The following is a 13,436-nucleotide window of genomic DNA, read 5'->3' as shown; positions in this document are numbered from 1 at the left end:
TTTGTAAATATAATTTCAAAATGATCTGAGAAGAACAACAATGGCAAGGCAATTCAAGATTAGCCAATATGCAATGATAATGTATTGGGCCTATAGCCTACTGCACAAATGTCATTGCTACAGAACTGTTTTTGATTGGTTAATGTTGCATAGGCTTACATTTTCTAAGTCATTAAAAAAAAATCTGGGCGGTAGATCTCAGCTTGCATTTTGACTCAGAAAGCGATCTTGACTCAGAAAAGGTTGGTGACCACTGATCCATATACACATGAAACGCATTCTACTACAAGCCTTGCTACAGTCAACCATGCGCTAAAGGAGATCTACAGTGTATGACATCATCAAAGTAGATTCATATACATTGCCCTTGGAAAGTATTCAGATCCCTTGACTTTTTCCACTTTTTTTTAGGTTACAGCCTTGTTCTAAAACTGACCCCCCCCCCCCCCCCAAAAAAAAAGTGTATCAATCTACACACAATACCCCATAATGACAAAGCAAAAACAGGTTATTCGGAATTTTTGCTAATTTATTTAAAATACCAAACTGAAATATCACATTTACATAAGTATTCAGATCCTTTACTCAGTAATTTGTTGATGCACCTTTGGCAGCGATTACAGCCTCGAGTCTTCTTGGGTATGACGCTACAAGCTTGGCACACCTGTACTTGGGGAGTTTCTCCCATTTTTCTCTGCAGATTCTCTCATGCTCTGTCAGGTTGGATGGGAGAGTTGCTGCACAGCTATTTTCAGGGTCTCTCCAGAGATGTTCCTTCTGTTTGAAGTCCAGGCTCTGAAGTCCAGGCTCTGGCTGGGCCACTCAAGGACATTCAAAGACTTGTCCCGAAGCCACTCCTGTGTTGTCTTGGCTGTGTGCTTAGAGTTGTTGACCTGTTGGAAGGTGGACATTCACCCCAGTCGGAAGTCCTGAGTGGAGCGGGTTTTCATTAAGGATCTCTGTACTTTGCGCTGTTCATCTTTGCCTCGATTCTGACTAATCTCCCAGTCCCTGCTGCTGAAAAACATCCCTACAGCATGATGCTGCCACCACCATGCTGAGTCTTTAGGTGCCTTTTGGAAAACTCCAAGTGGGCTGTCATGTGCCTCTTACTGAGGAGTGGCTTCTGTCTGGTCACTCTACCATAAAGGCCTGATTGGTGGAGTGCTGCAGAGATGGTTGTCCTTCTGGAAGGTTCTCCCATCTCCACAGAGAAACTCTAGTGCTCTTTCAGAGTGAACATTGGGTTCTTGGTTACCTCCCTGACCAAGGCCCTTCTCCCCCGATTGCTCAGTTTGGCTGGGCGGCCAGCTCTAGGAAGAGTCTTGGAGTTCCAAACTTCTTCCATTTAAGAATGATGTAGGCCACTGTGTTCTTGGGGGCCTTCAATGCTTGAGAAATATTTTGGTCCCCTTCCCCAGATCTATGCCTCGACACAATCCTGTCTCGAAGCTCTACGGACAATTCTTGGTTTTTGCTCTGACATGCACTGTCAACTGTGGGACCTTATATAGACAGGTGTATGCCTTTCCAAATCATGTCCAATCAATTGAATTTACCACAGGAGGACTCCAATCAAGTTGAAGAAACATTTCAAGGATGATCAATGGAAACAATTGAGTCTTATACCAAAGGGTCTGAATACTTATGTAAATAAGGTATTTCTGTTTCTAAAGTGGAGTTTCTAAAGTTTCATTGTGGAGTATTGTGTGTACATTTGTCATGACGTTGGCCTCTTTGGGTATAGCAAACCCATCTCCCTCTCCCTGCCTCCCCCTTGCCTCCTTCAACTAGGCTTCTGTGGTCAGCGGTCGTAAATTCCTGAGAAGACCTCATGGACACACAGTTATAGAGAGTAGTTTTTCATGGAGACAAAGGAAATCCTTCCACCTCACAGAACTTGAGGTACGAACAAATTTCATGTTCCGGAGAAAGTGTAAAAGATCGGTGAAGTATCCATCTACGAACTGGTCCGTTTGTCACAACTTGGGAAACTCATGGGAGACAGTGTGGCCACATCACCATAACGTTGTTTATATAATAGCCCCAGATATAAGGTTTACATCTAATTGTTGTAGAAGATAAATGAGTGAGTATGATACTGTTTACACAACTTTACAATTTGATTTTGGACTGTTTAATGAAGGAAAACTCAAAAAGGGAATTTGGATTTGAACTAAATCAGAGGACCACTCTTGAGCCAAGTTAGGGTCAGACATTCTGGAACATTCCAAATAAAACCCAACTTTGAGAAATTATCACCAGACCGAGCTTACCTCAATTACGAGATGGCTAAAGGTTGCATAATCTTTTAACCATAGTGGTTAAACTCTTAGACTATCGATACCGACAGAATGAGAACAAGTCTTTGATATTAATTACTAGTCTACAGCTAGGAATTCGGTATCATTGAACGCGAAGAACGACAACCGCCGAAAAATCCATTCTATAACGAATGTCACTTTGAACTATCCCCTCTAACCAAGACAGAGAAAGAGAGGGAGAGAGACGGACAATTCTACGAAAGACCAACTTTTCTCCAGCGATCAAGACGACACACTGAGTGTAAATATATATATTGATTGCAATTGTTCCCGAATGAGTGAGCGTTCATGTGTAAAGGATTAGCATTTCAATTGTTATAATCATTAACTGTAGTGCCTTCTTAGTCGACCCCCACTCCCCCTCTTGTCTAACAAGCCGCCATGCCGGTTCGGCCCACTAGGGCACATTCTCCTGTCATTTCATGTAACCACATTTACCATGTTTGTTTGTTTATGCATTTCTGTGAATTACTTAGTTAGTAATAAATAAATGATTTAAGACAATTGATGCATGGATGACTCAGTGAAGACTGGGTTCGTGCAGATAACCAACAATTTGGAATGAGACGTTTGGAATGAGACTAACGTGAGGTACAGTAAATAATTCATTAATTCGAAGACTAATTGATCAGATAAAATATCTTCAAAGTTATTTTAGGAAATAACTTTGTAATCTGAATATTTTTCCTTGGTGCCCCGACTTCCTAGTTAATTAGTTATGTGATTAATCAGTTGATCGCATAGTAACTAATTACAGAGAATCTTTGATAAAAACTATCAGTCTTCAGTTAATGATAGTAAAGACACGACACATTGCTGAGGATTATTTATTTTTTTAAATCCATTTTAGAATAAGGCTGTAACGTATCAAAATATTGAATACTTTCCAAAGGGACTGTAGGTAGACCATAGATGCCCTTTGATGGTGAATGAAACTTGTTGAAACAGAAATGAATAGCCTGAGGTATCAGCCTTGACAACCTAGGTTTATGATCAGGATACATTACAGTACCTTGCTGGATGTTTTGGCTAAGATATCCTGCAGTTCCATGATCTTCTGCACCAGTCCGTGGAAGTCATTGCAGGTTGGGCAAGCTAGAAATGAACAGACCACAGAGACAACATGTTTACACATAACTTTGTTACAGATGAATAACATTTGTATATGACTGCACCAATAAGTAGTGGAATGGTATCAAATAGATCAAACAAATGATTTCCAGGTGTTTGATACCATTCCATTTGCTCCGTTCCGGCAATTATTATGAGCTGTTCTCTCCTCAGCAGCCTCCTACGGTGTGGACTTACTCCGGTTGAGATCTGGGCACTGGGAGATGAATCCCTGAGGCATGACTAATATCTGAACGTCCTGCATTACACCCTGCAGACACACATAGAAAAAAACACTGGCTTAGTTACAGCCAGCACAGAGCGTACTGTCTCGTCTGACTAAATGTGTCCTACTTGATCACAGATAGCACCCCTAAATGAGAGGATAGCCGTCATCACAGTGCCGTGGATGGTGTTATATAAAGAGAAGCTAGGACAACTACATGTGCAATAGGTAGAAAATAGATAAGAGATGGTCTAATATTCTTAGCACACACACACACACAAAGCCCAATAAATACTGTGCTATAAGTAAACAACTGTATTAAATATTTAGTGAAAACTGTTACTGGAAATGTATGTTTCGATAGAAGGGAGGGAGTCTGACAAGTTTACTCTGAGTTAATGTGTTCTCTGGACTGGTACAGCCTGATGTCCGTTGAGTTAATTGGACTGAAATGGGATGTAAATTGAACCAATAATGAACGTAATCTCAATTCTGTTTTCTTCTGATTCCCTTTGATAAGCATAGCTATGAGATACACATTAAATTTGATTCATAGGTATACTCATTGTATAGCCTATCATCGTGTGGTCGAAGCACACATCCAGACACTCAGTAACCATGGAAACCTGGCCCATCTCATTCCTTGAGTGCATGTACTTCTCTTACAGAAGTGGAGCCACGCAACTTATGATATTTTTTATATTTTTTATTGTCTTGCCACTTTCATTTACTGGCCATGAATTCAAATCCAAAGAAACCAATTAGCTGATATCTCATGGCAACATCATGCGAGATGGAAGCAGGCATGAGTCATGTTTTGTTAAACATGTTTCCATCTCCTGGTAAGTTAGACTAACTCAGTGGAAGGCTGAAAAACCATTAGACTAGGGATGATAATGCATGTATGTATCACTGATGAATGTGTGCATTTAGTGTGAAAGGTTATTGAGTGTATGATTACAAACTAGCTACTTTCCAGATGTAGACTACAGCTGTAAACCACACACAGTGTCTTTTAATGAAAGATGAAGATCTAAATGCAACTAAATTGGTAATCAATTGTGAATAAATCATCTTATGGACTTCTACTTCACACACATCAAGGTATATTATACATGTAGGATGCTATAATATCGAACTGCTGAATGGGTATCATCCCATCTCTGTGATAAAAGTGTTTGCCACTATACTGCCGGGGATGCAATTTTTGCTTCCTCTAAACCCCCATCCAAACCGAGAGAAAGAATGTCTGATTGTTAATGAAGGGGTTTTCCTTTAGATGAGATGTGGCTTTCCTTTCCCAGCACTAATCAGGGCTTCAGAGGCACAAAAGGGGGAGGTGTGGTGGGCACACGTCAAGATTACTGGGTGACCTCCAAGTCTTCTTTCATCTGCCAATTAACGCAGAGTAAATGCAACAGCCAGGAGCGTCACACAAAATGATACACACGCAGTTCAACACACAGACACACATACACGTTCTGCCCAACAGCAAACAAAAAGTAGTACCAGTGTGGTTAAAATAGGTAAAATCCAAAATTAAAGCTGACATTATACTCTAAGTTATCAATATGGGAAGGATGTTCTCATGTGGATTAAACCGCTGTGAGGGGTGATACATGTCTTCATGTCTGATAAACAATGGACCATGTTTAATGAGCACGGTCCAGAGAGTTTAATGATTTCTCCCAAATCAGTGTTAGTGGGATAATTATGGCGGCAATGCATAGAGCAGCAGACTAGGGGGGAAACAATTTATGGGACAAAATTGTAAATGTATTCTTAGCAGTGAGGGAGAGAAACGAGAAAGAATGCACAAATTACATTGGCAGTCTTGAGAAAATGCGAGCAATTAAATTCCCAGCCATAATAAATAAAACAAGTCCAGGGCTAAACAACCGAGGATGGGAAGGGGGGTGCGGGGTACATACCAGGGTGGCATGTGGGAAAACAACGTCCATGAGCCAACGCACTTCATTTCCTCTTCAATTATTTGAATAATTTATTAAGCAGCATCAGCACCGTTTATGCCACACCGTCAAACCTAAGCCACCATGAAGAGTCTTCAGCTTTACAAAACGTAATATTTACCTTGAAAAAGCCATGGGCGCTGCTCCGCTGCCCTAACCAGAAGGTTGTGTCCTCAGGGATGTCCATGAATGGGATCTCTACCACCCTCTCATAGATCCTACAGAGACAGAAAGACAGGAACGGGTCCACAAAACATGATTACTGCTCATCATAAAACATACTGTATTTGCCAACCACACCACACCTTCTAATACTACTACCACTAAAGCTTGTAACAGTAACAATATGTGACCCGTTTCAGGAAACTACACATATGTCGCAAGTCATGACTTCACAGGAGAGCCATTCTTAAAAAAAAAAATGTTTTATCAAAATGTGTTTTGGTAGAAATGCCTTCTGGAACATGTGAACTTTCATGTCCCTTAATAAGAAACATATATGCCATCTGTAAATACGAATAAAACTTTACAGTTATGAGCATTGTTGGTTAAGCCACAGAAAAAGTCAGCAACCTTTCCACTAGCCATGATTGGCTGAGATAATGAGTGGGCTAGACATGCCGAAAGAGGAGTTCGGATTGGTCTGCCATACAGAGGGCTTCTGTCTATTTGAGTTGGTCAGTCTGTGTTGGTAATCCTGTTGAACGAGGCTTTTTTTAATGTATTGTGTAGTGGAGCTGCGTAAGTGTTGCTCACCACTTTCTGGAGGATCGAGTTTTGAAATCAGTGGAATTGGAGTGTGATAGCTAAAGAGATGGAGAAAACACCGGATTACATCTTCAAACTAAGGGCAACCGTGGCATGGCATCCGTGACAGGGAGACCCATCCATCATGCATGATGATGTATACGGGTACGATAGTCTAGCTAGCTACATTTTCAGATATTACAAGTTTCTGATTTTGTCAGAGTGTTTTCATTTCAAGCTAAAGTGTACTGTTAGCTAGCTAGCTAACGTTAGCTGGCTGGCACCCTAGCTAACGTTACGTGTATAACGTTATTATTCGTATCCCAGAGTCGTTTGCTTTGCAAGTTAGAACCTAATGTTAGCTAGTTAACATTGAACCTGGTTGGTTAGCTCCCAGCAGATTCATGCAGGGTACTAGCGACATGATTTAGCATGATGTTCATTGTTGTTTAACTAGCTAACGTTAGCTGGCTGGCTCGTTAGCTAACGTTAAGTGACGTGTGTGATCTTATACGTTCTTTACCTAGCTAGGTTCATTGATTACCTAGCTAGCTAGCTACATGTCTTAAGCTAAAGTGTAAAACACCCATTGTATATGGCCGGTGTCAGTAAACGTCGGCAAAAAAGAGTCATGAAATTGTTGCCAGCAGAGCTGGTTAGGCTGTTTTCATGCTATCCAGAGGTAAACAAATCATCCAGAGTGTCAAGTGTGCGCTTTGAACGCTCCGAGAGTGAAACGAGATGGGTGGGGCTCAAGCTTAAGAGGGTGTCAATGATGCTGAATGGGTGTAGACAAAGAAGAGCTCTTCACGAGATACCAAAACATTCAGAAAACATTCTAAAAAGTGAGTTTACAAGTTCACCAACTTGCAAAGCATAATTACTTTCCCATTGTTACTCAGAAATGCAGTGTATGATATACCATTTTGTAGCTCTGAGTCTCTACTTTTATCCAATGTAAAAAAAACAAGACCAAATCCAGGTGGTGAGTCACATATTTGATTAAATTGATTGGTAATAATGCCTCTAACACTAAAATACACCCTCTTCGGTCATCCTATTCCCTACATATTATAGGTTGTTTATACTGGGAATAATACTGGATTAAATAAAACATGTTTATATCTCAGTACATTTAGCCTACCTGTTGCAATCAACGTGCAGTATGATGTGGGAGGCACTGACAGCCACAGAAACCTTGTGCCACTGTCCGTCTGCCAGGCTGTAGGGAAACACCTCGGTGTGGGCCTTCTGACCCTTGGTGCGGTAGTGGAGACGCACCTCATTGCGCTGCCCACTGCTCTCCAACTCCAGGAACCTGAAGGGACGAGCAGACAGAATATGGATGGAGAGAGGAATTGATATGGACACAAGTTTGTCTAAAGTGGATCCTGAAATAATGAGCAGATGGAATATGGAGAGAGAAAATGCTACACACATACACTACATGGCTAAAAGTATGTGGACAACTGTTCGTCGAGCATCTCATTCCAAAATCATGGGCTTTAATATGGAGTTGGTCCCCCCTTTGCTGATATAACAGCCTCTACTCTTCTGGGAAGATTTTCCATTAGATAGAACATTTTTACGCACTACGTGCTTCAGCACTCGCCAGTCCCCTTCTGTGAGCTTGTGTGGCCTACCTATTCGCGTCTGAGCAGTTGTTGTTCCTAGACATTTCCACTTCACAATGAAGGCACTTACAGTTGACTGGAGCAGCTCTAGCAGGACAGAAATTTAACGAACTGACTTGTTGGAAAGGTGGCATCCTATGACAGTGCCACGTTGAAAGTCACTGAGGTCTTCAGTACAGGCCATTCTACTGCCAATGTTGGTCTATGCCGATTGCATGGCTGTGTGCTCGATATTATACACCTGTCACTGTCAGTAACGGCTGTGGCTGAAGTAGCCGAATCCACCAATTTGAAGGGGTGTCCACATACTTTCGGCCATGTAGTGCACACTACCCAATTCAACCACAACATCACTAACAGAGGTAAAAAGGCAGTAAAACTGAGGACAGACCACACCCATAACTCTACAGATAGCTGAACATTTCCTGTTCATTCCCTGAATCAGAATCCTTCCAGTAAAGTGGATTGTGCACCGCACTCACCCCATGGTAAATTATAAGTGCTTCACCCTGTTTCAAAGAATCATGACACATTCCTCTGTAGATCTGCAAACCCTTTCAAGATCCAATCACTTGAAGTGCAAGCTTAATGCTACACAACGGCTGTCAAGGACAGCTTCAGCGAGACAACACTAATGCATATGTGTAATGTGAGTGAGAGGAGTAAACTCATTGGTACATTGGTATTCCAGGAAACCCCTGCCTTCCTTCTGTCTAGTCCGTTGAGATTCCCCATGTGAAGTAGCGACACTAATGGAAAGAGCTGACAGAGTTGCCAATACAGATTCATCAGCTCTGGCTTTAAAGACTTCTACTCACTTCAAAGCATTATTCAAAAGAAAAACAGCCATTTAGAAGAACTGTAGCGGTGGAGTGGATTTATCTACAAACCGAATCTAATGAGTTATTGTCCTCCAGCCATGCACAATATACCAGCTGCACAAATCCAGTAACACTGCCTGCCGAGATCCCCCAACAACCCATTTCTAAACCAAATGAAACAATGGTTCTGTAGCGTGAACACACATCCTGCACACAGTCTGGCTCAGCTAATCAGAGCTGGGGAAAGTCATTAACGTCGCTATGAGGTCTTTACTCTGCGCTGACTTTAATATACACAGTTCAATCAACACATTATGTGGCATCCTGACTGGAAAACAGATCAGCATACTAGCTAACTAACTGTTCACAATCACCACGGTTTTGTGTTTAGTTTGGTGATGTACTAGGAATAAAGTGTTGGTGTAATTGGCTTTTTCTGTACAGCATTGTTTAGTCTGTTTTGTCATCTGATTCCTGCAGCACTAACAGATTTACAAAAATACTGTATGTACCCTCAACACATTTTACGCACAGATGACAATCCCATATTTTTTTTATGGAATTCACTGCAAAGTTGAGCCATTCATTCTCTGACCAGTGTGTTTTATGTGGACTCTGGCATTGTGGTCAGTGGGTATTGTGAGGACTAAAGCATTGTATTCAGTACGTATTTGTAATGGCTCTGGCGATACCTCTGTTCAGAGTGGTGGATGGATAGGATGACCCCAGAGTTGAAGTGCTCCTGTTTCAGGGTGACCACAATGGTGAACTCCCTCCGGCCCCTCAGCTTCTGGAGCATCCGCTCAGACACATCCTCAGGAGCCTTCACCTCCCTGGACGAACCTGGGGAAAGGATGGTTGGCAGTTTGGTCATTAAAAAGGCAATATTGTAGTAGCACTTGAGCATTCAAACACATTAGCATTATTTACGTAGGCATTTCATTTCCATGTGTTTTTATTCATTACAGGTTATCATTGTTGCAAAATACAAAGGATATTCATGATTGTTCAACCATAGTGCCATATTAGAAATTAAGGATGATTTCAACCAGTATAATGTGTTTAGATGAATAACAGGGAGATCAGTGTTACACCGTGGCTCTGGATATGAGTGTCTGCTAAATTACTAAAATGTAAATGTGTCTCAACTGAAGCCAAACAGAGCCAGAACAGAGAAACAAACCCCCGTTAGCGTGATTCACAAATGCCTCAGTTGTTGGTACAGACAGTTAAAATAAGTATTTCAACACAGCTTGAAACTATCCAAACACATCTGGCTGTTATAGAGAATACAAACAAAAGATGTCAGCTCCTATGAAGCTGAACAATCTCTGACGAGCAGCTTCAGAGCTGCACCTTTTGAGCTCGAAGAAGAAAGAAAATGGAAGGAAGAAATAAGAAGAAGAAGAAAGATTGAAGAAAAAAAAAAAAAGGAATAAGTGCGGTGGAAATTCAGATCTCTGTGTAGCCTGGCTAGTCTGTAGCTACTGTTCTGCAGCTGGTCTTCTGTTCTCCAGTCCCACTAGTGTGCCACCTTCTCCCCCTAACTCCACCCAGACATCTATGCTACTTTAATGGAAGCATCAATAAATGATGATGTTTCTCAGAAGCAAATCACATCAAAGGGTTCACTCCCAGCCAGGGGATGCATGCATGATGCCATGGCACACTTTAGAGCTACAGGAAGCTAAGCTAGCATCGCTGCCTCTCTTTTCATCAGCGCATAAACATTTTACTTCCAGCTGGTGGGAGTAGCCAATTAACACAATGTAATATGAAAATGCTATAAAGGCCATGATGAAGCCTGGCACTGTGCAGGGTGAGCACACAGAGTAGAGACATGTGCAATGCATGTGACTGGAGAGAAGCACGTTATACAGTCTTCAGAGAAGGAGTGTAGCGTGTGCTGCTAGCATTAGCATCTGTCTGATCCTGGCTAGGCTACTCCATGGGGAGGCCATGTTTTGAGTAATTTCTGTCAGAACAAAAAGGTTGTCTGGTTTTTCGGTCAACTAGACAGATACAGTGCTTGAGTACATCCTCAACAGAGCTACTATCATTAAAGTGTTATTGGCTGAGGTGGGTCAGATGGTGTGATGACATGTACCAGAGTAGTCTGCTAAAGCAATAACCTGCACTGCAAAAAGGGAAACATAAGCAAGCCTAAATATCTTATATTGTGATAATTCACTTAGTGTCTATTACCATGCTAAATTACCTAACGTCATTGGTACATACTTGTGCTTATTTTACACCCCCCCCCATTTTTGCCAATGAGATTAGATAATTTTAGTTTGGTGAGGATTAATTTTAAAAAGTGAATTATCACTCAAAATATATTTAGGCTTGTCTAGATTCACTTTTTGCAGTTGTGATGGTAGCAACAGAAAGCCTCTGAATGAATAATTAAATATAAGTGACCACTTTTCATAATAAATGTAGGACATTGGTGGAAATGATTAATGCTTTGAAGTGTCTTAGTAGACCGCCTCATTAAATCACAATTACAGATCAAATAGACTGACCCATAAAGGGTTTGGTGCATTTTTTCCCTTTGGAAAAATTATACAATTGCAGTCAGATCCCGTGGAATTTTCTACAACAGAAATACAATAAGCCATTTGTCAGACTTGAAACAAAACTAAACTCAAGCAAAATACTTCATCCCGAAGATAGTAGAGTGCAGTGCTGGTCAGTCATGTGCCAGACCTAAGCATGGCGAGTGTGACTGGGCAAGGAAAGGGGAGGACCACAGTGATACCTCAATCCCAGACACAATGGTTAGGGGGCAGTTTGGGCCGAGGGACCTTGGGACTAAGCCCCACCACAGGGCTCCACAGAAAGTCATCAGCCTTTGATCTGTTAGTAGCTTCTCTTCTCCAGGACACAGCCTGCCTCCCCACGGTGGATGGGGAGACGCCCAAGTGGGAGGAGGGGCAGGGTGGGGCTCACCGGACCCCTTTCTAGGACTTACTGATAAGCACGGCTGTCCTTGGAGAAGCCTGCATTTAAAGCACAGAGATAGGACCCCTGCATCAGTGCTGCTCACTCATGGCATAAGATTACCACCAGACAGTAGTACCCTACCAGTAAACCTCCCAAAAACCCTCCACATGAAAAAGGAGTGGATGAGACTCTGCTCTGATAAGAGGCCCCCCCCACCAAATCAATCCCAATCAATTCACATCGGCATACCTTATCTCACATCGGCAGCGCTTTCAATGTTTCATTAAAACTAATGCACACAGATAATTACTGAAAAAAATAAAACATTTACATTTTCAGGAATCAAGAAATGCATTGACAGAGTGAGAAGTCCAAAGTCTCAGAGAGTGTTCCTGGGAAGCACAGCCTTGTGTTAGCCTTGCCGGCACGCTAATCTTATCTGCAGGATCCAGTATAAACAGCTTTAAATGGTTTCATACCAGGCGATAGTCTCCATCATAGGGATTGACTCTAATCTGTCACTGAGTAATAATACCTTATTTTGTCGGTCTGAACTCTAAGTCCGTGCACAACATTGAAAAATAAATACTGCCAATCTAATCAATGGTTCATATGTTTAGTATTTAGATCAGGTGCCTTTAAAAGCTCCCTTTGAAAAGCTGCCCTACAGTACGTTAACCTAACTATCACAATCCTTTCTGCTCCCATATCGTCCTCTCTTTTCAGAGTGACTTCTTTACTGTATACTGTACAGGGAAGAACTTAGTTTATAGAGATGTAAACAGCCTCTCAAGGACGATATGAATTCACTGGAAAACATTTCAATTCATTTTGGCCCTGGTTTCAAATTATGAAGATGCCTGACTTTACCCATAACAAAGCAACAACAGCAAGTAAAGGATCACAGCGGTGTCCTGATGGAAATAACACTGGTCAGGTTTATAACACTCCTCTCCAACATTTCATGTCATCTCTCTCAAAATGCAACTGTGTGTAACCCAGGTCAAAACAATGGATGAAATATTTATGTAAATGTGAACAAACAAACCAATTAGATTATCACCCAATCAGAAGTGCGCAAATCCTTTAGATCCCACCTTTGACAGTTCAATCGTTGCAATGTCGAGCAAGCCATGTAGAGGAAGCGTCATTTATAGCACATTCTCTCCTATGCTCTAAAGCAAAAATAACGAGGAAAACATGGATATATTTTCTGAAAAACGCTGATAATTGATGCTCTATTCATTGCAACATCTTGAAGTGGTTGAATGCATTTGTGGACCATTTACTTGATGAGTTTTATTTTCATTAATGAAGCTATTGATTTAGAGCCACGTTAGCGGGCCAAAGCTAACTTTTCTATATGTTAGTGAATGTAAATGGTGTAACTTATGCTAATTGCTAAGCAACTTTTGTAGCAGTAATAATAATATTCCCAAGTGAACAATATATCAAACGGATGCATTTGGTGTCCGTAATATATTGTAGAAAAGTCAACTTATTGGTACTTTGTTCAAAGTTATTTGTTAGTTGAGTGACACATTGAAACGTACATAGCACTAGCTAATGCAGGCAGTCAGATGCCATTTCATGGTAACTTTTGAGACGCACATGTTGTGTAACCATAGAGAAGACATTTTAATAGCAGTTTATTCTAT

General features: G+C 41.3%; 1 protein-coding gene across 1 annotated transcript in view; it reads right to left on the bottom strand.

The window, feature by feature from the left end:
• The window catches only part of LOC109888625 (protein kinase C-binding protein NELL2), a 101,715-nt gene that overhangs the window by 79,152 nt on the left and 9,127 nt on the right, over positions 1–13,436 (bottom strand). The window contains exons 3-7 of the mRNA XM_020479782.2: positions 9,525–9,675; positions 7,522–7,695; positions 5,752–5,848; positions 3,633–3,705; positions 3,337–3,419 (exon numbers count right to left, since the gene is read on the bottom strand). Of these exons, the coding sequence (XP_020335371.1) occupies positions 3,337–3,419; positions 3,633–3,705; positions 5,752–5,848; positions 7,522–7,695; positions 9,525–9,675 (578 nt within the window). The remainder of the gene's footprint in view (positions 1–3,336; positions 3,420–3,632; positions 3,706–5,751; positions 5,849–7,521; positions 7,696–9,524; positions 9,676–13,436) is intronic.

This window comes from Oncorhynchus kisutch, linkage group LG4, assembly GCF_002021735.2.
Source record: "Oncorhynchus kisutch isolate 150728-3 linkage group LG4, Okis_V2, whole genome shotgun sequence".
Lineage (NCBI taxonomy): Eukaryota > Metazoa > Chordata > Actinopteri > Salmoniformes > Salmonidae > Oncorhynchus > Oncorhynchus kisutch.
Note: the sequence above shows the minus strand (reverse complement) of the source record. Positions and strands in the feature narration are given on the sequence as shown.